Source organism: Lepisma saccharinum, chromosome 27 (assembly GCF_977018435.1).
Source record: "Lepisma saccharinum chromosome 27, izLepSacc3.1, whole genome shotgun sequence".
Taxonomy (NCBI): Eukaryota; Metazoa; Arthropoda; class Insecta; order Zygentoma; family Lepismatidae; genus Lepisma; species Lepisma saccharinum.
Window position 1 is genome coordinate 19,677,848 of NC_139255.1, and position 24,860 is coordinate 19,702,707.

Sequence of the window (24,860 nt, forward strand, 5' to 3'; positions counted from 1 at the left end):
TGCTTACCGGCTACCATTGCACTGGCGCTATCCCAAGATCATCTTCATTGTTGGTTGGTAAACGAACATCTTCATCTGAGCTACTACTGTCATCCCGCCCAAGTGAAATTTCAAAATCCTCCATTTGCTGCTCTTCAACTCCCTCCTTTTTCCATGCTTCAGAAATAATCTTCCTAGTGTTCTGTAGCCGAACGCCACCTATCTGCTGTCACATCCCCGATAGCCTGTTCTGTCAATTGCAAAACTTTAGACGGTGTAAAAGGTGGCAAAGTGTTCCTCTGTGCTACCAGCCCTTTGACCTGTGCCCAAATAAGTTCGTTTGCATTGTACGTACAATGATAAGGCGGGAGACGGACCACCGTATGTCCCGCTTTTTCTGCAAGCTTGTCTATTCGATATATGGGGAACTGGAATTTGTGTAACATAAGGAGCTGCAGTAGTTCAGCCTTCCTCATGTTTCTGTGGGCTCGCGAAAATCCTGAAGTAGGTCAATCGAGGACAGCGCGTCGCTACCAGAGTGGGTGGTTCCACGCCGCTTGCTAGCGCATGACGAGAATAACCATGGAGGGATCTAATAGTAGGATAAGGGTAGGAGGACAACCTGTTGAAATAGAAAATGGACTAAGACAAGGCGATGTGCTGTCCTGTTTGTTGTTTGACATTGCCTTAGAGAAGCTCGAGTGTAAATTAGGTTTACCATATACAATAAGTCAATCCAGATACTACCATATGCGAATGATGTGGACATGGTAGGAAGATATCTACATGCAGTAGAAGAAGCATTTCTGGCCAAAGAAAGGAAAGGATAAGAGATGGGATTGGTGGTGAATGAAAGGAAAACTAAGTACATGGCAGCAGGTAAAGCCCCTGGATATAATGCATCACCGACCATAACAATGGCTAATTATACCTTTGATAGACATGATTCATTTACCTACCTGGGTTCTGTTGTGATATATGAGAATGATTCACAGGAGGAAGTAAAGACACGACTTATAGTAGCGGATAGGGTCTAATATCGATTACGGAGACATTTTAAGAGCACAATATTGTCCAGAACAACTAAGTTACCACTTTGTTAGACACTGATATGACCTCTATTGACCTTGCTGCGGAAACTTGGACCAGTTCAAGGAAAGATGAACAGCTAGTAGAGACCTTTGAAAGAAAGATATTGCGAAGAATATTGGGAGCAGTATGTGATAATGGAAAATGGAGAAACCGATTTATTAAGGAGCTCTACGACTTATATCAAGAACCAACAGTTATTGGTGTAATAAAGGCGGCAAGGTTAAGATGGGCAGGTCATGTGATTCGCATGAGTGATAGTGACCCTGCAAAGAGAGTGATGATGGATAGCCCAGGTGGACAGAGAAAGCGAGGAAGGCTTAAATTAAGATGGGTGAATGGAGTGGATAAGGATGTTTGGAAGCTCTAGTATTGAAATTGGAAAGTTATGTCAAAAAGTAGATTGATTGATTGATTGATTGATTTAGTTTATTTTACTTCGCGTTTTGTGCCTCTTGGCTAATTTGTGAAGAAGGCGATGAGTGATGAAATGATGAGATTGATGAATGGACAATCACAAACAACCAAGCCCGAGCGGGATTCGAATCCGGGATCCTTGGCGTCCTTCTATTAAAGGAAAGCACCTGAGCGGAAGCTTCCCCCATCACAGTAATTCACTCATATCATTTCATTCACATTTCTATTTCAGAACTTTTCAGGACAGACAATCACAAATACCCATGCCTTACCTGGGACTCGAACCTGGAACCCCTGGCGTTGAAGCGCGCTCTGCTAACCACTTTGCCACGGAGGTCGACTACCACTCGACCACAGGGTCCGGCTCAAAAATAGAGATAGATGGAGACAATTCACAGAGGAGGTGGCCAAGGTTCATCAGAGAACTGTAGCGCCATAAGAAAAAGAATGTTTAAGTACCCTTTGATTCTTATATGTAGGCAGCTATTGAAATATTGGTTTTAAAAGAAACTTTATTTACACCGTGGAAACAGTACATGTGTTCATGAAAAGAAGAAACAAAGTTATCAGTTCCTAACATCTAACAATGAGCCTTGATGAGATTAGACTATGAGATCGGTTATATCCAACGTAACTGATTTGAAATTTGTATGTGAATTTTTTGAACCTACGTATTCAATTTGATATGCATTATGGGATGAAACAATATACGCACTCAGTCAGGAAAAGGAGTTACAGTACCATTTAATCACTGTAAAATAAAGGATAAAATACATAGAGTAAACTTTGACAGCAGGAATCGAATATTTTCACCGTGCTATACTTTCCAAGTTGTAGACTGTGACTTGTGTTCATTTGACTCAGACCTAAGGTTGTAGTATTGACAAATGTTATCGCCATGCTCCAAGAGTAGTCCTGCTATTCAGCAAGTATAAGAGTAAGGTATTTGAAGATAATCTTTAAGGCATTATTTATTATATTCATCATAAATACATGCATTTATTACAAATGATGAAGGGATAACTATCACCATCTTAAAAAAGGAAAACAGGCAGTACTCAAATCTCCAAGGGACGTCCATAGGATATCCACAATGTCCAGATCAGATCCATGGATATTGTGGATATCCAATAGACGTCATATGAGTAGTGTAAAATACCATAGGATGAGCACAAAAATCATACAAATGAAGAGCTCATATGATTAAACAGATTGATTTGGCTATACTTAAAACAATGTCAAGATGTCTATATGAATCAATTGGCCAAGTGTGCACACAGTTAAATCTAAAGAATCTTGAGCCCTAGTGTACAAATGAAGAATCACAGTGTACAAATGAAGAAACCTCAACAGATTGATTTGACCATGTATGCAAAAGCTGAATCTGTCAGTCTGTTGTCTGTGAGCCTGCTAAAGATATAGTCTTCTTGATATTGTTATGGCTACACATAAAACTAAGCCAAAAATGCTCATAAGAGCTACCCACACCCATGCACCCACATATATTTACTTCCGGTCCACTTCCGGTTTAAGTTCAGAGAATTAATATGTTACCTGGAATATGCTCAATATTTTAATTGGACACCAGGCTCAACTTGCATATCTAGTACAAAGACAATGTAATATGCAGAGGCCTTCTAGAATTGCTCTGTGACTCTCTCATTTCTTACATCATAAACATTTGATTTTTCACCTATAAGAATAACACTACATATGGTGTCATCGGGGAGTGTATCATGAAATTTACAGATAATTTTAATGTTTGTCCTGTCATTAACCACAACTTGTTTCCTTTTTGAAGTGTTGATGACAAACATGGGTCTCTGTGCTTTGAATTCATCTGGTGAGTAATACATGTCAGTATTGCCAGTAGTGACCCTTTTGTATGCTGTAAATGCTTCATATAATTTAAGAAAATCATCCTTGGACATGTTTAAATTATAATTTTCTCTAGGAAACACCTCATTTCTGCCATTTTTAAGATATATGTTCTTGATGTTGTAGTTATCAAATTTACTTGAATTTTTTTCCTGATTATTGTGTCTTCCAGTTTGAAACAGTACCACCACAAAATCTGGCATGTCATATTGTATACTGGAGAATGAGTTTGTAGCATCAAATTCATAATAGCTACCAGTGGCAGGCTTCTGCACACATTGATATGTATAAAATTGTAAAGGCACCTGTGGATTTTTTAGGATATCTGCTTTGTATTTAAGAGCATAACTGACTTCATATTCAACTACTGGAATTCTTAGCTCCATAGTCTGAATAAGGCACTTGCCCTCATCAGGTAGGGTATTAGGCAGAGCTGCCCCAGTAGAGTTTAATGAACTGTACCTCATCAAAGCATTATTATCATTAGCAGCTCTTCTAAATGTAATTCTTAAACCACCCTTCCACATAATATCTTTGTAATCTGAGAAGAATCCTGGCAACAGGCGCATAGGAAACAGCACAGTGTGGCTCTTAGATATTATTTTATCACCAGCCTCAAATCCACCTATTTTGTAGTAAGAAGCCTCGGTCTTGGATAATTTTAGTGTGGCCAAAGCTGTAGAGGTAATACCAGGGTAATCTACTCTGTTTATAAGAACACCATGTTTTCTGATCTCAATTTCAGAGAACAGATGTGGCACCAAATTGTCTACCAATCTTATATTTGAGTTAGCAGGATAATCTGTACAATCGGGCTTTACAACATCAAACTTGATGTACAGGTCTGCTGGAAAAAAAATCATCAGAATAATAAAAATTCACTAAGTACCCAACAATTCTCCTCTTTCTGTAACACACTTCCAACTCAAAGTGACTGATGCTTTTCAAACTCAGGTACCCAAAGCTATGCTCACTGCACAGCACCCACTGAAACTCAGTCTCATTCTCAACAGACATCAGGTCACACTCTGACAGGTTTGAGAACCTCAGCTTGAATTCAGAAACAAGAGATTTAGATTTGATGTATCTGGAAATGCCTCTTCTTTCAAAAAATGTTTGCATCTTGAATCAATCAACCTGCAAACAATATTACATGTTAGGCTAGGCTATCTCAACAGCAAAGGCATACAGCTCAGTGGCTTCCCGCACTTACATTCTGTAAACATCTTACATGATTTCATTATCCTATTAAAGCACCCAATGCTGCAATTTTTAAATTTTTGCTGAAGAAGATACATGATTATCTTATTAATGTTCAGAGAGTTGTATGCATCAAAGGGCTGAAGGTGATGATTAAAATCTGCACCACTATACAACATCCCACTGTCTGTGTTAACAAATTCTGACCTATGGAACCTGTCCAGATGCAGCTGCAAAAATATAAAATGTTTCCAATTTGAGCTCTGATTGGGAAGCATCTCAAAATCATAGAATCCCCCTGGCTTTGCATGATTTGTGAACCAGCGCCCATAATAGGTAAAATTAATACAATAATAAAAAACAACAAAATGCCCTACAATTCTCCTGTAGGTGTTATACTTGTGGCACTCAAATATCTGAACTTGAGATGTATTACAGATTTTGATTTGCTCTATTTTACATTTCGTTTTGTGCCACTTTTGGCTCATTTGCAAAGATAGGGATGACGGATAATATGATGAAATTAATGAATGGACACTCATTTTACAACTACCATGTACTCACATGAGTTTTTCTTCTCCATTGCAGTTTATGTTTCATTTACTATTTTTTTACTTTAAAATACCATATTTCAAGACTAAAACGTGCGTTCGGCCATTGAAAATACGTAATTTGTTTTATTTTTCTTGTTTAGTTTCACTTTTCTGACACTTTTGTCTAATCATGACCATGAGGATGAGAGATGATTTAATAAAGTGATAAAAGGACACAACAAAGACACCCACGTCCAGACAGGGATGCGAACTCGGGACCTCTGACGTCGTAGCGCGCTGTGAAAAACATTCCACTACGGAGGTCGGCTATTGAAAATATAGTGAATATCAAAAGAAATGTAGTAATGTTCCAAGAGTTGTAGTGCAATTGTTTCAATAAATATTAGTTATACTGACAAACTTTGGAAAAGCAAACAATTTCTGATAGAATTTTAATGCTTGCCTCAACCAACATACATTATAAATATGCATTTCTTATGTAAATATGCACTATGATCATTTCATTGCCCTTATAAAACCAAGAAGCTAGACTATAAAGAAATAAATTTCTTCCAGTGAAGGATTTTGTAAATTGAAAGTATCTTAAGAAGATCAAACCTAATGGTCAATTTTTTAAGAGGATTGGGGGCCACGCTACAAGAGTAGAAAATCTTCAACTTTTGAAGAAAAATCTCTCCAAAATGCCAAACGTTATTAGTTGACAAATAAATGACAGATTCGATTATTTAGTTCCTTCATTTCACTGTCTTATACGTTTCATATTGATTTCTGAGATTTCCTCTTACCACGGGTGACTTAATTTACAGGATTTAATTTCTCTCTCTCTCTCTCTCTCTCAAGGCGCCTGAAAATGTTCACCTAGCGCTTCAATTTTCAAATGCAGTGTTAAAAATATATACTTTTAATATTTCGAGTTTCGTTTACGGACATTTCCATTAACCCTTTTAAAAATAACGAGAACAGCATGTGTTTCCTAATATTTAAGTTTTTTTCTGTATCACATGTATCATTAAATCTTGAGAATAATAAGCTTGCCATTATTAATGTTTGTTCTGTCGCTATTCGAATTTTAAAATCAAATCTTGTATTAATACATTATACGTTCTAAGATCATTCTTCAAAATGTGTAGCTTTATCTTAGTTGAATTCATATTTTCTGAGACTGCATTTGCCAAAAAATAATGGCTTGATCCTGAGAAAAATTGCCTGAAATAGATTTTTTTTCTATCTCTGTGTGTGTAGATGGCATGTCCAGATAGTAGTACCCGAATACGCAGGCGGCATCCATGGTCGTCCTATTTGGATCAGTTGTGTGTGAGCTTTCGTCAATGTTGCATCGCGGTAGTGATTGTGAACGGGTTTCTGTGGGCAGTCAAGACGAACCATAAAATGTGAAATCCTGCAAATGTGAAGTGGGAACTGTCATTTAGTTTTTGCAGGCAACAAACACTCGACCATCTAAAATTCGTTGTCAAATCACGGAAGTTTATGGTGATGAAGTGATGGACGAATCAGCAGTGAGACAATGGATTAGGAATTTTGAGGGTACAGTGAGGCAGAGATGTATGACGAAGGTAACAAAATCGTGTCTTCTGGTACGGTGACTCAAAACCATGGTGCCTATGTATGAGTTTGAATTTTTTTGTTGGAATTTCACTTTTATTCACAGTTAGGGTAGTTTGTACTGGACCTACAGTTTAAAGGGTAGCCGGACAATTTCGATGAACACAGAAGTGATAAGGCGGATGAACAATTGCCATGACATTTTAAATCTTCTATCAAATTGAAGGGTTACTTAACACACTGTACAATACCTCTTACAAGATAATTATGTGAACTATTGATATTTTCGAATAGAACACTGATTCCTCTTACACTTTCTCCAGGCTTGAGACTGGCAAGGTAGCTTGTAAACGTACTTGCATTGCAACCACTTTGGCGTGTTTAAAATCAGTGTTATTCCAGACATCGTCAGTCATGACTATTTCGTCATTTTCGTATTATTGTTATTACTTTTATCTCATTTTCTATTTCTTGTCAGCACTGAAGTACTTCGTCAAACTTGGCTGGGAATTTGGTTCAATAAAGTTTTTGAACATGGGCTAGAGCCAACAGACAACTTTTGAAGTCACCCGTTTCCTCATATGTGCTAATACAATTTTCAAATCTCTCGTCGATTTTAATGTCACGCTTCTTCCATTTCTGGCCATATAGATGTTGATGTTGAGGTTGGTGTCTTCTGCTTGGCTCTTGAGGCAGACCAGAACTTCATGAAGTTTTGGATGCGGTATTCCAAGCCACCTATTTATTTTGTTGTTCCAACCTTCTACACCATTATTAGTTGTGTGGCGCCTTTGGTAGCAAGTCCACATATCTGACGGGATGTCTTCCTTTTCCAGTCACTGCGAAACAAAGAAATCCAAATAATCCTACAATTTATGGTTAGGGGGAGCCTCGCCATGAATGAAGAACCAGCGTTCGTCAATGATCTCCCGTTTCAGAAAAGCGAGAGCGGCATACATCTGGATAGTTAGTGCTATCTCTTTTTGTTCCTTGTTCTTGTACTCAGACGAGGGACCTATATTTTGAACTTTCCTCCATAAGCACTTCTTCATATGAAAGTGACAACCATTTATTTCTGCAAATGGAAAATTTTTCCACAATGCTGACATAGCTGCTGCTTCAAAATCGACGTTGAATTTCATAGGTTTCCACTCTTTAATGCTCTCGATAACCATTCTGAAGAGACGAACATAAGTTTATTTCTTTTTGTTCGGAACAAAAGCCAAAACAACCGTTTCGCTGTTTCCCCCGTAGTGCTTCCGATATCGGCATGAATAGGGTACACTTGCTGCAGCTTTTAAATGTTCCATCCATGACGAAATGATTCTGGTGCTTCAAACTCTCCCTCCCCTTGCTGCCTGCAAAACCATGATTCTGTCTTCTTTTCCATCATCTGTCAAAATGAAGCTGATGCCATCACTCATCTTCAGATTTTCCTCACCCAAGAATACGTCTTCCCGCGTGGTGGGTTCAGTTTGTATTCCTTGGGCCTGACTCCTTTGGCGGCGCAGAGTTCTCTTAATCGACGAGCTATCCAGCACTTCAGTTACAAAGTCATAACCTCTGTCCTGAAGAGTTCCCAGTTCTTCGGAATACACTTTAGCTACGGGCGTAGTTTCTTCTCTAACCCTTTTCTTCGCATTGAAGATCGATCTCATGATATCTAACTTCGCAGCGTCAGGAACTCACACATGATCAGACAATGTGATGACTTGGTTGGTGTTACTCACTAACATATCCTTACAAAGTATAGCTTTCTCCTGCAGACACAGCCACGTAACGATGCCATTCTTCTTATTTACAGCAACTTGACGATAAGAATGACCATCGTACAGCGCGGCAGGTTTTCCTTTCTCCGTTTGAATAACTTCCATAATTAAGTATGCTATCCGAATTACTACTAAGTGAAGTGCACCAGAGCAAGTATGGTTCAAGAAAGGGCAGATTTTTTAAAATTCACCCTTTAGCAAACTTCCACTACTATACGATATTTGTGACACCTGCAAAAAAAACCTGTATTCCGCAGGAGAGATAATCAGACGCCTGGATTCAATTTTCTGTGATTTCAGACTTAGGGTGGGAGGGATTGTCCATTATGGTGCACCTGCGGGTTAGTCATCCTGATTATCGCAATTGTCCTACCATTAATTTTAAAATTACCTTCACAGTAAAAATTGTCGCAATTTTGGCTTCATCGAAATTGTCCGCCATCGCAATTGTCCTAGATTCGTTTAAAGTGGGATGTGAAGCACTATGTACATACCTTTTCCGAGTATCGAACCCGAGACTCCATTATTACAGGGTGCGTATGTCTAAAAATAGCACAAGGTATGTACTATCAGAGTAAAAAGTTATTTCCAACAAACTTATTTTCTTCTTTTTATAACCATACAGTGAAACGAGCGAATTTCGTAGTTTGCCTAATAATATTTGGAAATGACTAAACGTGAGAGCGAGAAGTAAAATAGATTCTACTTATTAACCATAAGATCAAAAATATAATAAACATTTTTTAGCCCACTGTCATAATTAATATATAAATAAGATACCTGAAAACCAGAGGACATGTCGCTGCTGACCACCATGCCGGCAAATGATGGATAATATCGTTGGACTTCTCTTCGTGTTACTAATATCTACTAAGTATACTTTCAGTCCTTGTAGCTCCTTAAAAAACACTTTAGGGTGAATCTCCATTATATCAGGCCCTATATTGTAAAACAATTTGTTATTGTTACTTATGTATATGATTGTGTTCTTCCCTCACCAGGTCTCCCCATGTCTTAGCAACCTAAGTAGTAAGTTATGTCTCTAACAAAAGAATAATGTATTCTCTTATAACAAATCCACATTAATTTGAGCTATGGCAATTGACCCGTTCCAACAGGTACTGCTTTCGGCACGTACCTCATGTCTGTGTTCATATATATCCGTATTTGCAGTCATAAGAGACTCACTCACGTTTTTTGTACACATTTCTATGGAAAAGCCTCTAGCACTGATAATTATAAGTAATTTACAGTATTTCAAATATCAAGTAATATGTTGGTCTACTTTCAACAATTAACTTACATAAACTAACTAGAAAAGAATACATGTTAATCTTGTTCGTCACAACAATTGAAAAGTTTAAAGAACACAGCTGTGATAAATAAATATCACAACAATTGGATACTACAGACTATCACATCTGTGATCTTTAAACTTTCCATTTGTTGTGACGAAGAAGATTAAAATGTATTCATGGTTATTTTCAGTTTTTTATAATTATAATTTTCACGCTACGCACACTTTAAGAGCTGTGCCACACATCAGCTTGAAACAAGGGTGATACCTCCACAGATATTATAAAGAGGAGTTATATCCTTTCGCGACTGATTCCATTTTGGTTTTTCACGACCTTCTGCTGGGAAGTTTATGTAACTTGTAAAAATCCATTCCGGGCGACACATCACAGATGACGCTGAGCGAGTACTTTTTGTCACAAGTTTCCGCTGGTTTCCAGAAAATTTATCAACGTTAATTTGGACTTTTAGCCGAGATCATCCAAGGGAGAAGCTAATTTCATTTAGTGAACTGTCATAATTCCGAGGATTTGACGAGATGCAGACGACTGGAGGAAATCTCATGATACCGGTAAGTGTGGAGAACGAAATTCGTATAATTGTATGTAACAAAGAGCAAATAATATGATTTGCACATTTCGTGCGTTTTGTTGCAAACTTAAATTGAAACTAATTTACATATTTTTCACTATTTAACTCTTCTTGCATGGAGTAAAATTATGTAACGTTGCGTCCATTAATTAAATTAGGCTATTTTGCGTCACTTTTCTGCCACTTTCGGCTAATGGTAACGATAGCGATCATTGGTGGTATGCTGAAATGGATGAAGCCACAGTTACAAACACATATGGATGATTATACTGGCTGAAGTTTCAGGCGACAGAGCCTCGTTAATCTGTAATATTCCCCCAGGGAATATACGTAGAAAAGAGGTTCACATTTGCGTGTCTTCATAAAGGTTCAACACTTACACCCTAATGTTAGGTAGCATTCTCTAAAATACTCACTTTTCTTTTTTTAAATTTACCTAATTTTCCATTCCACTTTGTAGTAATTATAGCCCCTATTATTCTCCTTAGCAACACTGTTGCTCATTTGCAGTACATTAAAACATAAGAGATCTCAAAATGTGTGATATTATATAATGGAAGAGAACATTTTAGCGTATGAACATTGTGTAACTGTACTATAACATTGTATTTTACATTAAAATAAGCATACACCATTGAAAACGTAGAATTACAATTAGTGTGTGTGTTTGTGTGTGTGTGTCTGTGCATGTAAATAAACTTAACTAATACGTCCAGAATGAAGCACAACTTCGAAAAGAATTATGAATTGAAACTATAATTTGGCATGTATAAAAATATTTTTTGCCTTTATCAAACGTTAACAACTTTGTTTATAAATAATTTGACAATTATTTCCTATTTATTCAGCATTATATTATCTCAATGTATGCCACCCCCGTGGCAGAGTGGTTAGCACATCGCGCCACGACACCAGAAGTTTGAATTCGGATCTGGGCATGGATGTTTGTGAATGTCCATTCATCATATCATCACTCATCCCATCTTCGCAAATTAGCCAAAAGTGGCGCAAAAAGCAAAGTAAAATAAAGCAAAGCAATCAACCAATCAATCAACAAATGTTTTACACCTTTGAGTTAGTTTCGTTCATTAATTCAATTTTAAAATCAATATTAGAATGTATAATATAACATATCTTACACCATAATTTGAAATTTGCACCCTATTGGAGTGCATTTTACTTTAGCTTATGTTATTCTTCGAGATATTTCTATAAAATACTCATCAATATTTAAAGTCAATGATTATATGAAATATATCGAGAACATGTAATCCAAATTGTAGTAATTACTTTTGAATTTTAAATTTATTTGCTTAACCACGGTTATTTAAGTATCGAGCTTAGTGTCTAAAACATTATGACTTTCAAGTAAAGCTACCACCTGCACAATGCAACGTGTCCCATTTTATTAGGGTTGAAAGTCGGGTTCCACACATTCACAATCTCAACTATTTTTGTAGGTGATGAGATCAGCACCACGTTCTGGTCTGTGGAAAAAATTCCCACCTGAAATTATTATCGAACCCAGGTTTTCCGCGTGGCGGTTAAACCCACTGAAGACAAGAATACCGCAACTCTACTCGCTCACACACACACACACACACACACACATGAGCTCCAAATATATATTTGTGTGTGTGTGTGTATATGTTCACAAAGTGTGTTTCATGTTGTTATATTTAAAGAATAAATAACCTTAATTATCACGCGCATATCTTTCAATTCTGAAACTGTTATTGTACGAATTGTTTACTACATCTCAAGGTTATTTTTAACTCTGTCTCTTTCTCTACAAGATACAAGTATGCAAATACTAACACCGACATTTGTGTCGATTGAAATAGTTATACCCTACCATAGAATTTCATTCAAATGAACAAAACGCTTGAAGACTTTCTCCTTTGTAAACACCATACCCTTTGCAGTGTCTGTTGAATGTTCCTCTTTAAAAAAGAAGCGTTATTGCCCAGCGGTTTTCGTTTCCACTCTCATATGAACGTCTTTTGTTCATCCCTTCCATTATTTATGGAGGTACTGGATCCCGTTAGATATGAAGCTCTGCATATTTGGTACCTTCTCCTCGTGCATGGACGTGCTTCATTTATCACGAATCTCATTAATTAAATATGCAAATATGTTATTGAGACTTTTAATCCTGGCAATGGTCATGGCGAATGAAGCTATAATGGAGATACAGAAGTTCGGTACTGAAGTAGAAAAAAATGAAATTTGAGAGCTAAAGAAGAGAAAGTTATATTCCAAATATTTTTTATCCTTCCATTCATGATAAATGAAAAAGTGGTCGCATGTCAAATGAATTCGTGTGTAAGAATACATAAATCACGTGACTCACGTTTCTTCATTATAATTAATTACAATAGTTATGTAAGAAACTATTGTAATAATGATGGTGCGGAAATCATATTACAATTACCGTACAGTGTCATTCTTATACATAATTCATTGATAACAGGCAATTCGAAAATGGTTAAAAAATGGTTAATGGTTAATAATCCAAAAGTTGTGTTTTTTCTAACATGGATTAATCCAAAAGTTGTCTTTCTTCTAACATGGATTCCGTCCTCAGCTTCTTTACCGCCATTGTTCGTCACAGAATTATTTCACTTAACATTCAGTTATTGCAGACCCGACGCAATCTGGCCGACATGATTGTTGTTTATAAAATTACCAATGGAAAATTAAGATCCGAATTTCGAGTTGCAGAATTCAATTCCAGAGTGCCGTCTCGATACACCCGAAACGATCACCTGTTCCGAACCTCTGCCACTAGGCTTACCCTATACAGCGCTCTCGGTTCCACAGGCTGCACCAGTTCTAACCCTACAGTCTAGTAGTCTAGAACATCAAGACTCTAATGGTCTTCAATAAAACAAATCTAAAGTTAGTTTTTTTAGGAAGAATCCAACCAAGGTTGTAAAGTTTATAGAAAAACGGTTATTATTCCACTGAGACACTTACAACGAGCAGGTAAGTGACTCGAAAGCCGGAACTTGAAGTATTGTTTCTCGTAGATAAAATTATACTCACTTGAAGATCAACACTAAGGTGGCCTAAATCTAGGTTTTACAGAAGAGCGGCTTAAATCTATTTCACCTCTTCCTAAGTTGGAACCGTTCCTACTTGGCCAGTCTATATTTTACAGAAGAGCGGCTTAAACCTATTTCACTTCTTCCTAGACTTACACTGACCTCCTTTGAAGCCAAAATGCGTCGTATTTATACTCAAGTTTCCAGTCTCGAACTCAGGCCTTTAGGTAACTTTCTGATACAATATTCTGGAGTATAACAGATAGATATTTAGAATATAATTATTTTTGCTTTGAGTAATTTACAAAAAAAGTTTACATATTCATCTGAATTAACAATTATTTCTTTAACGGTGATAAGCTTCTTCTATTTCGGAAAAAAATACAGATTTAGACGTTCCGCCATTATCAAAACACAATCTGGTTAGTTCATTAACATTGGTAAGCTTTGATTGGGGGGTTTATATTTACATCATAGCATTATACATGTTGCGTTACACAAACTGACTTCATTAGTGTATTACATAAAGGTTAATTTATTAGATCATAAACACCCTGATTGGTGCGTTCAGTTTACGTCACAAACTGAGTTATACTACATGTAAATTTATAATCATTATCAATCAATCAAGACGATACTACATCTTTTAACATGTACATTGACAATCATACCGCAAAGTTACAAAATGTGAAAGGATGTAACAAGTTCTATAATAAACTACACTCAAACGTCGATATAATTTGTCCCTACAAAATACATTCCGATCGTCACTAAGAATGAACGTGTAGATCTTTTGTTTGTTTCCTTGTTTATGTATTTTCATGTTTATATTTACATTTCTGTTTTTTTTTAACTAATCCATCTTGACTTGTTTTTATTAATCTATTACAGTTTCAGTGTAAAATGGCTATTACAAGTGCTGTATCTGAAATTTCGAATAAATAAATAAATATATAAATAAATCTGCCTTTCTAAGTCTGAAATTTTAGTTTATTTGACCTTTGTGTTTTGAAAAAATATTATTGTATTAATAAAATATATTTGGTTATATTTTAATCTGTTGATAAATGTATATTATGTTCATCTTAGAAAATATTATGCGGTCAATACCTATTTTATACTACTTCCTTGCTGGAATTAGTACGATGTCTCTCAGCTTTCCCTTTAAAAATGACTTAACTCAAAACAATGCCAAACCCATTGTATCACTATAATATAACATCTTGGAGAGACTTCCTACTATTTTAGATTGTAATTTCGCATTCCAAGTCAAAATATATTTGAGTGTTGTATTTGGTACGATCACGGACACTTCTGGCTTGCAGCAATCCCATTGAAAGTACATGGGACTGCTCCAGCCAACAAGTGCCAATAGCTGTACAACTATGGAAAAATAGATCTCTGGTATTTCACTCGAAACCTTGCTTTGTTAACAAAGTTAGAATATGGAAGGCAAGTTTCATCTCTGTTAAATGATGATAAGACCATATTTTGTGTACAGTATTTTATTTTCTGTAGAGGCAAAAAAGGTAACAATGGTTGACTCAATTTTTCTTCATATGATTTAAGTTTAGCAGTAAGAAAGAGTATCCTTTCTTTCCCGCGAGAAAGAAAAATATTTCCATTGTTCAGAAATCTATACATGTAGATCAACTAATTCAAGAATAGGGAAAGTATGGCGTATTTGGTAATAGCGTATTTGAAACTGACTGGTATTTCACTGAAATTATATTCAAGTTAAATTCAAAAAATATATTTAACTTCCAAATAAAAGTGTTAGGAGAGAATGATTCAATTGTTATAAAGTAGAGTTTGCAGATTAGTGTCAGGGCAGAAAAAATTATATACTCCACAGTGTATATAATTTACATTATATTTTGAGAGAATATAATGTCGAATAAATAGGAAATAATTATAAAATTATTTCTAAACAAAGCTACTTATGAAACTTGTTATTATATATTCCTTTAACAAATGGACATAAATAGAATATGTGATGGAAGTAAACTAAGGCAAATTAATCAATCAATCAATGGATAACAGAGATTTAACCCTAGAACACTACCGTACGTAAAATTTACGTATGCTTCGCGCTCATTTCCCTCCCCTACCTCCCACATCGCACCCACCTACCCCTCCACCTATGGTATTCCTCGAGCATTCTGTCAGGTGCGTGGCAGCACTGTGGTAAGGAGGGCGGAAGCAGTGAACGTCTTTAGTTTGTGCGTTATGTGAGAGACTGTACGTCAATAATACGTAGCGATAGTAACAGAAGAAAAATCTTGCACGTAATTTTGACGTGCATGTAGTAATAACGCCATTTGTATTCACGTAAGATTTGCGTGAATTTTTCTTCTATTATATCTCATTTTTCTATAATATGATCAACATCGCAGCGATAAATGGATACATTATTCACACTCACAACTTCTACAACAATCAGGGCAACTCAGAAAAGAGACCATTCTCACGAATTCAGTTCATGCTTCACCTCCATGAGAACTTGACCAAGATCTGGCAGGAGCAAAGGCTAATAAATCCGGGACTGTCACAGGAGTTAAGAAAGTTAATTTTGAAGGTACTGGGGAAGGAAGAGACAAGTACAGTAGCAGCCACGTCACAAGGGAACAGAAAGTATTGCAGTTTCTGCAACTACAAGAAAAGGAGGATGACAACTACGTACTGCTCCTGTGGGAAGCCAATTTGTGGAACACTACCGTACGTAAAATTTACGTATGCTTTGCGCTCAAATCCCTCCCCTACCTCCCACCTACTTACCCCTCTGCCTAGCAGTGCCTCAAGTTGTCTGTCAGACATAAGGCAGCACTGTGGTAAGGAGGGTGCAAGCGCTGATCGTCTTGATTTCGTATGTTATATTGTGCACTGTACGTCAATTTTACGTAGCTGTGTAAAACGAGAAGTATCTTCCACGTAATTTTGACATTTGTAAATTCGATTTGGATACTTAGATTTTGAAAACGAAAGTTTAGAAGCATGAACTATTTTCTTGTAAGACTTTAAAATTACATTTGTTCCTTATTTACAGCGTTATGAATATTATTATTGTTTGCTTTTCATTGTTCGAACTTTTCGCCTTCATTCTTAATGTACGAACGGGCTTGTCAAGCAAGACCTTCTCTTAAAATATTCTATGTTTAATAAAACCATGCTTATACATTTTAAAATGAAGAATAAAATTCCAATATAAGGAAAAATAAACAAAATAATGTTCACAATGAATAGAAATTTGTTTTCATGATGTAGAAGTTGTTTTAAAAATAGATTTCTTCATGTACGTAAAATTTACGTAGCGGTAGTTATACTGTAATATTGGAACACGGTAGTGTTCTAGGGTTAAGCTATCAGAAATTGCAAATTCAATCAACAATCAACTGGTATTATCCATTAACAATTCATACATCTGAATCTGTGGATTGACAATTAATGTCAAATTGAATAGAGGATATGCAGACCTATAACTTCCATTATGTAGGAGCTATCAGATTTTCACTCTCCTCAACTAGAAAATAGAGATTTCAGATTAGAAAATCGGCCTCCCCGATGGCGTAGTGGTCACTCCGCGAAGAGGCGAGGTAGAGAGCAGACGTGTCTAGCGAGCGCTCCCGAACATTCGTCAAGTTGAGTAGAATCAACACGCGGAATAAGTTTCTACAGTCAGGTATATATTATATTAACAGCAGAGCGAGCAGCTCAGTATCAGTGACGTTAAGTGAACGTATGTAATTTCTAAGACATGCCGGTCAAAAGGTTAAACACTTTGCAATTTTCCTTTGCAAGAGTGCAGCAAAGGCCGACCATTCTCGCCATTCGCGCGTTGCGGATGTTTTGAGTATTGAAGTAGATTTCGTAAAACACCAAGTGTTTGTTAAAGTAAGCACCGAGCAATTTTGCAAGGAAGTAATAGCACGTGGTACGGGAACTTTCGTATTCTCAGACGACACAGGAGAATATGAAATTCCAGTTCACAGAGCAGACCAACCTGTTACAATCGTTCGTATTCATCTAGTTCCCATGGAATTACCAGAAAGTGCTATAACAACTGAAATGTCTAAATACGGAATAGTACAAACAGTACGAGATGAAGTGTATTCCACCTCCCTACCCTATCCAGTCAGAACAGGCAGGAAGATAGTCCGTATCATTCTACAAAAACCGGTGCCTTTTTATATTATGTTAAATGAAGAGCGTTATTGGATTACGTATGAAGGGCAACCCAAACTCTGTTTTAGATGTGGTGCAGAGGACCACTTACAGCATCAGTGTCAGAATAGGGTGGCAAGGTCGACACGTACTACAGGATATGCTGCAGCCGTGGAAAATACACTCCCCAGTTCTTCACACCCTCATACGGAATCAATTGTTAAAGACCAGAATACCAGAACCATTTTACCAGTACAGGCTTATCGACAGGCCACTCCATAGGACCACAAGGAACAACAGGAGTAGATTGTAGTCACCGAAGACAACGAACCAAAGGCAAGTACTACGATTCCCAAACCCCCACAGTTAAATCAGCAAGATAATGCAAGCGATGGTAACAAGGAAAGTGTGCACGAAAGTGCAAGTGAAAGTGTAAGTGGGAATGAATCTATAGTTCCAATTACTCTTTTCGAATTCCCGAAACAAGACCCCCAAATCCCTACAAGTTCGATGTTCGCAGAAGCACAATTTCCAGAACCTAACCCCAAAAAACCCCGCTCACGATCCGCCAGGAAAGCGAGGAAAAATGCTACAGACCATATGACCTTACGTCCGAAGAAACAAAAAAAGGATGATGTGGTAAGTACAGCAGTAGAAGTACAGCTTAAGTCCAAGAGTGAAAACCCTATTCAACCGACCCCTTTTTTAGGAAAAGAAGAAAAAAGTTTAGAACTAATAGGGCAGGGACACATAAACCAAGTGATACAGTAATGCGTACAGCTCTTGATTCAGGTAGTGACGAAGAGATATGAGTGATTCTGCCCAGCGTCAAAAGTGGAACAATTGCAAAGCGTAAAGTACTAACAATTATTAATGCATTGCTTAAATCAGATCCTTACATCCATAATGTGCATATTCACATTAGCAACGATTAACCTTAACAAATTACAAAGTCAGAATAAACTCATGGCGTTTTTTGACACAGTCGGATATTGATATAGCCTTCCTTCAAGAGGTAGGCATTGACAATTTTTCATCTTTGGCAAGGTACAATGTTCATAATAATTTTACTGCCACATATCAGGGCACAGCAATAGCGATGCATCAAAGAATTGATTTACATAATGTTACCCTCCACCCACCAGGAAAACTAATAAGTGCGGAATTAGGTCCTTTGTTTTTATGCAATGTATACGTTCCTTCAGGAAGTCATAATAAGCATGAACGAGAACATTTTTTTCTACAATCCTAAGTCCAGAATTAACATCGAATACATTAAATGCGTTAGTGGCAGGTGATTTCAATTCCGTCCTAGATAGGCAAGACCAACAACCTGGTTATAATTTTTCTCGGGCACTCTATGAATTAACAAAAGGTTTAAAGTTACAAGATGCATGGAGTTATAAACATAGATACCAATCAGGATTTACACATGTTACAACTAAAAGTTCTTCACGCATTGACCGATTTTATTTAGCGAAGGGTTATAAAGAAAATGTACATAGTGTAAGTGTGTTTCCCTTTTGCTTCAGTGATCATGCTGCCTTAATTTTAAAAATAAAATTGGAACAAAACAAATCATGTATGGGAAGAGGATATTGGATGCTAAATTGTTCAGTATTGGCGGATAAAAATTACGAACTGCTAATAAAAGACACTTGGCTAGAGCTAGTTAAGCGTAGATCACCCAGTAAGACCCTAACAGACTGGTGGGAATTCATTGTAAAACCAAAATTTCGTTATATTAGTAAAATGTATAGTATAGAAAAAAGTAGAGATTTTAACAACATGTATAATTTCTATTATGCCGTGTTACACGATTTACAAAATCTAGCATTACAAGGTAGTGTAAATATGCCTTACATTGTAACGAGCCGCCCTGGATCGTACTTGGTTCGATGGGTCTATTGAGCCTCGGCTTCACACTCAGTATCGCTTCGGGGCTTGAGTCTCCTCGGCTCAAGGTTCGGGTTATTCCGGCTTCTTCAATCCTCGATGTAAGGTCCCTCGTCAAAGGTTCTCAATGTACTTATAGATCTTGACCAAGATTCTATAAGCAATCAACAATCCTTTTTCCCACTTGGTTCTGTCGATATTCGGTTAAGTATCCAACTTCCTTTTCTCTTTTCAGCCTCTGACCACAGAACCGAAAATTAATCCGTGACCACATAGGATTGATTATATAGGATTATATAGGATTTCTCGGTGCCGTGAAGTATTTACCAACTTTTATCTTAACATCAATTTTACATTACAATAAAATACATATTAATAAAATATAAATGAGGAACATACATAATTGCTCATCTTTAACCAACTAATTCCAAAACAATTTTATTTTTGTATATTTCATTCGCTCCGTTTTCTGCCATAGAAACATCCTTAAAGCTTCTTGTAGTATTTTTCTAAATTCTAGGTTTCTGCACCATTCAACGCTACGACGCTACTCCATACTTTCATCACTCTCTACTAAATACTTGTTTGCCCTTACTAACCTCGCTTTGACCTCTTGACTGCAATTTGCACCAGTACAAAACTTTCATTCAGTAAATAATTTCTATAAAAATTAAATTCAGTAGCGATTACCGCATTGGATGGTTTATACCGTTACTAGATTCGAGATCTATCCGGCAAACCAGAGAAAATAGTAGTTTATCTAAGTTCAGTTTCAAATTGCTAACTGCTAGAATGAACGACGAGAGATAATTGATAACCGGCAAAAGAAGATTATTTGTTAGGATAATTGTAACATTTTAAAGACGAATAGTGTTAATCATTCGACAAAACATAACTTCAAATTTTAAAATAACTAACTCCAGAATTTAATTCCATGCATAGAAACCTATCATTGCTAACAACAGAATATGTATACTAAAGCTAATGTATACTTCATACTCAGTCCTTTTAGAATTTGATAACATTATAATTTTGTATGCGTAATTTTAAATCCTTTATACGCACAAAGTAAGTAAGCTTGATTCGAATTCTTAGTCTTTTGTTTTAAGTTTATCATTAAAAAGTTCCGTTACGTGGAATAAAAGTGTATTTGAATGCCCACATAAACTATCCATAGAGATCAACTCTTTCAAGGAGGGGTAGGTGGAGTCATATCTGAAAGTTACTAATATGCCATACCCTCCTATGTCAAAAGCGCACGGGGAACTTTACCTTGTATTTTTTCGAAAAAGGGTCAGTTAATATCCTCAATAGAGTACAGGTGTTTTCCTTTTCCAGCTAGTTTTGTTTTTGTTGTGACTGTATTGGGCTTGTTACAGCTTTCATACAAAAGTGACAAGCGACAGGCGATAAAATGACAAGAAGTAACAAGAACATAAACCTCTTGCACTGGACACTTCCTTCTGTTTAAAAGCTTTCACTTCGCAGATAGGACCAACAGACCGAGGTGACACGATGCACACTGTTGCAAATACTACCCATGTGACATGCAAGCGAAAAGTGACACGTTCGGTCCTGTCACTCAAAGGTTGCAATTACTTCTATAGTATTGTTTCGAACTTGCAAGTGAGACCGGCCTTCAATTTCCTATCAATTCTGTGTGCTAACAAGAAAAAACATTAGACAATGAATAAGGCTCAATGAACATTGCATGTTAACAGTGTCACTAATTTTCAGACACGTTTCAAATTAGTGCATCTGAAAGATAAAATAAGTAAATGTTTTTCTTCCTAGCACATACTAGAAATCATAAAAAATAGTTAAAATCTAGTGAAACGCCAAACACATGAATGTACGAAATTAACTGATAAAAATTCAAAATACGGGATAAAAAATAGTAAAAAAAAATGTTCAATTCAATTCGTTTTTTTTTTCTCATAGACGACGTTGATCAAACGCTGACATACCACATAGCCAACATACAAAAAATATAGAAGAATACTTAATTAGAGATAAACATTATAAAACACTAAATTAATTAAATAAAAAAGTGTATATAATTGCTAGTGCACAAAGGAAACAATAAAGAAAGCAGAGAATATATATATATATATATATATATATATATATATATATACACTATATACACACATACATACACAAACACGCAATGTGAGTTTGCAAATTACTTGGTTCCAATTCAGTTGAATGTAAGATAGATTCTAGTAAATCGAATTAAGTCTAAATCATAGTTAAATGCTAACAATATATCAGTATAATTTTAAAGGATACGAGCATTTCTAACTCGTAAGTTTTCAATTGAAATATGATGTTATTAAGTAAATCACTGATGAACACATAAGTAAAACCAACATTTAATGTTCTTTAAATAACATTTTGTATTCGTCAGATATTTATCTCGAATACCTCTCATCTAATGCAACTTTTATCCAATACCCATACATCAGTGTTTCTAAATAATTAACGTACTTTAAACCATAAATTCCAACCATTTACAAATTTTAAGATTGACAATATTCTGTTTTTGACTCAGCTTCCGTAATAGTCAGAAGTGGCAGATAAGCGAAGTAAAATCAGTATATCAATTAGACATTAAAAAAAAACCAAATGTAACTCTTAGTGGTAATTAGTCATTACGTGTGTGTAAGTACGGTTAGCTTCACAGGTTTTAATTTGAAAATCAAATTTGGAAAAAAAAATTAATGACATTGTGAAGATATTCAGATTTCGTTCTCAAAAAAGAGCAGCATGTATTTGACAAGGTCTTATTACTTCGTGATGTACAATCACCGGGAATAAAAATAGGACACCTATATCCTAAAAGACTCGCTTCACTGCAATGCGTTATGTGTGTTGCCGAACTCTAAGGCAATGGCCGAACCTCTTATTGAAACTTGCTATTGAATTCTCTCAGCATCGCACAGTTAGGAACACACATAGCACACTCCACTTCAGCGCGTTTCATGATCTAAGTGTCCTGTTATCATTGTCCTAGTCTGTATAAGTCAGGTGCATGACTTCTGAATAAACTCCACATCTACCCACACACCTTCAACACGAAACATGCATCAACTACAGGTAGGACAATTCAATACTATTTTATGGGAAAAAACAAATTCTTCAATAATGTCTGTGCTGCTATCATAATATTGATCAAAGACTGTTTTTGGAGTCCCCAGCGTCGAGGATCAAACTTTCTTCATATTGAGATTAAAGACAGCGTAAATTGGGACACTTCCATTCAATTTTCTCTAAAAGTTTTCTGGAGGAAGGATTACCTCCAGCGTAAGAAGAAGCTTTAAAAAACTTGGGAGCACTTATAGAAACCACCATTAAAACAATAAATCAGAACGTCAGCTAAAAATGAATCGTTTCGTTTTAAATATCTCAGCTGTTATCAAGTGGTGGAAGAGTTGTTATACTTAGAATCTAGGCTTCCAATTTTTAATGGATGACTGTACATAAACACGAAATTAACCTAAGTCGGTGTCACATCGCTCTGTTTTCATTACGTAATGTGACATTTCACATTTCAATCTGCGGATGTTTCGTGTTGAAGTTGTGTGTGCTTTGATGTAGCGTTTATTCAGAAATCAATGTATTGAGACAAATATTCCGAACGGTTAACACTCTGTCCTTATTAGAAACTGTTACTTGCTAGTATTCAGTTATTCAGTGGGAATACCACCAAAATAAGATTTGACTATAATTTGACTTTCTAGACCGGAAACAGTTTCTCTTTCTGTCTATGTATCTCTGTGATGTATAATAACATGACATTTCAAAACGCCGGCCTCCGTGGTGGAGTGGTTAGTACACCACGCTATGACGCCAGGGCATATGCATAATAGTTTCTATGCACAGACTATTGCACTTGGCAATAGCTGCCATTTCACCATGCATAAAAATGCAACATATTTGAAATATAATTTGATTTCATTCTTATTATTCAGCGTCGCTTTTGTGCCGCTTTTGCCTATCCGCGACGATTAGAATGAGTTACAGTATGATTAAATTAAAGAAAGGGCATTCATAAAGAACACACACGCCCTGGCAGGGATTCGAACCTGGCGTCACAGCTTTGTGCTCCAAGCACTCCGCCACGGAGGCCGGCGTTTTAAAATGTCATGTTATTATACACCTCCGAGATACATAAGCAGAGACAGAAAATGTTTTCGGTCTAGAAATCTACATATAATAAGACTCCATAAGTTGGCCCAAAGGAAAACACATTCGCGGATACTAAGATGATTCCCACAAAGGGTTACGTTTATTAATTGAATTAGATGTTACATTGAGCATCATATAAACTCCAGTCGAGACGAAGTAATTTTAATGCGGCTCTGAATAGGATACAGCCGTCTCACACATTGTCACTTGCTGCAAGGACTAGACCCTCTGTTGTGCCGTACTTGCAACGTTGTTTTATGCGTTCGACACATTCTTAATCACCGCAGACAGTGTTTTACCCTTCCCAACGATTTATCTGCTGTTTGGAGACGATGTCAGTGTTTTAGACAATGGTTTTAGCTCACTTCCACTGTTTCTGAGGTAGATTTTTAATCTATCCTTACCTTTTTAGTGTATTGTGTTTGTTCAATGTAGGTCCATTTAAAACCTGCATCTTTTACCCCCTTGTTCATTATTTTAAATTGTAGGTAAGGGTTTTGGGTAAGAGGATGTTCCCCGCATACATTGAAAGGTGCAAAATTGTCTGTTGTGCCGACGCAGCTACATATTTTTATTCAATCAATCGAAGACATGGGTAGAAAATTTATTTAATCATTTTTTTAAAAAAATATATATATTTCTCTTGCTGATTCAGTTCCTGTAGAATTGTATTAATGATGATTTAGCGATGAAATGGATAATGAAATTTCATATTTACTACTATTATTTCATTTGCTAATAATAATGATGAATTGTATTTTACGAAAATCACTATTGTACAATTATGAGAAGGTTGAAGTAAAGTTAGATGACAGTAAACTACGTAATTATGAAGCTATTCCTGTGTCATTCTCTGTGGAAAGATGCCGGCTCCTGTGGCGGAGTGGTTAGCACTTCGCGCATGGACATTTGTGAGTGTCCATTCATTAATTTCATCATCTTCGTAAATTAGCCAAAAATGGCACAAAAGCGGCAGTAAAATAAATCAAATCACAAAATCTGTGGAAAGATGACGTTTGTTTATATTTTTTTGTTTAAAGACTTGGAGTTAGTAGTTATGGTACCGCGTAGAGTCCGATAAATCAATTGATTGGAAAAGATCGATCAAAGATCAATTGATGATGTAGTTGTGTGGGCAAGCAAGGGTTATTGTTGTTCGCGATGACGTCATAAAATGGGCGTGGCTTAATTTTGCGAGGAGCGTTTTGATTGGTTGGAAAAGTATTCGG

General features: G+C 36.4%; 1 protein-coding gene across 1 annotated transcript; it reads left to right on the forward strand.

Annotated features, from left to right (window-relative positions):
• Positions 1-1,090: 1,090 nt before the first annotated feature.
• LOC145980183 (uncharacterized) lies at positions 1,091-1,438 on the forward strand. The gene has a single exon (XM_083113215.1). The coding sequence runs from the start codon at positions 1,091-1,093 to the stop codon at positions 1,436-1,438; it is 348 nt and encodes a 115-aa protein (XP_082969341.1).
• The last annotated feature ends 23,422 nt before the right edge of the window (positions 1,439-24,860 follow it).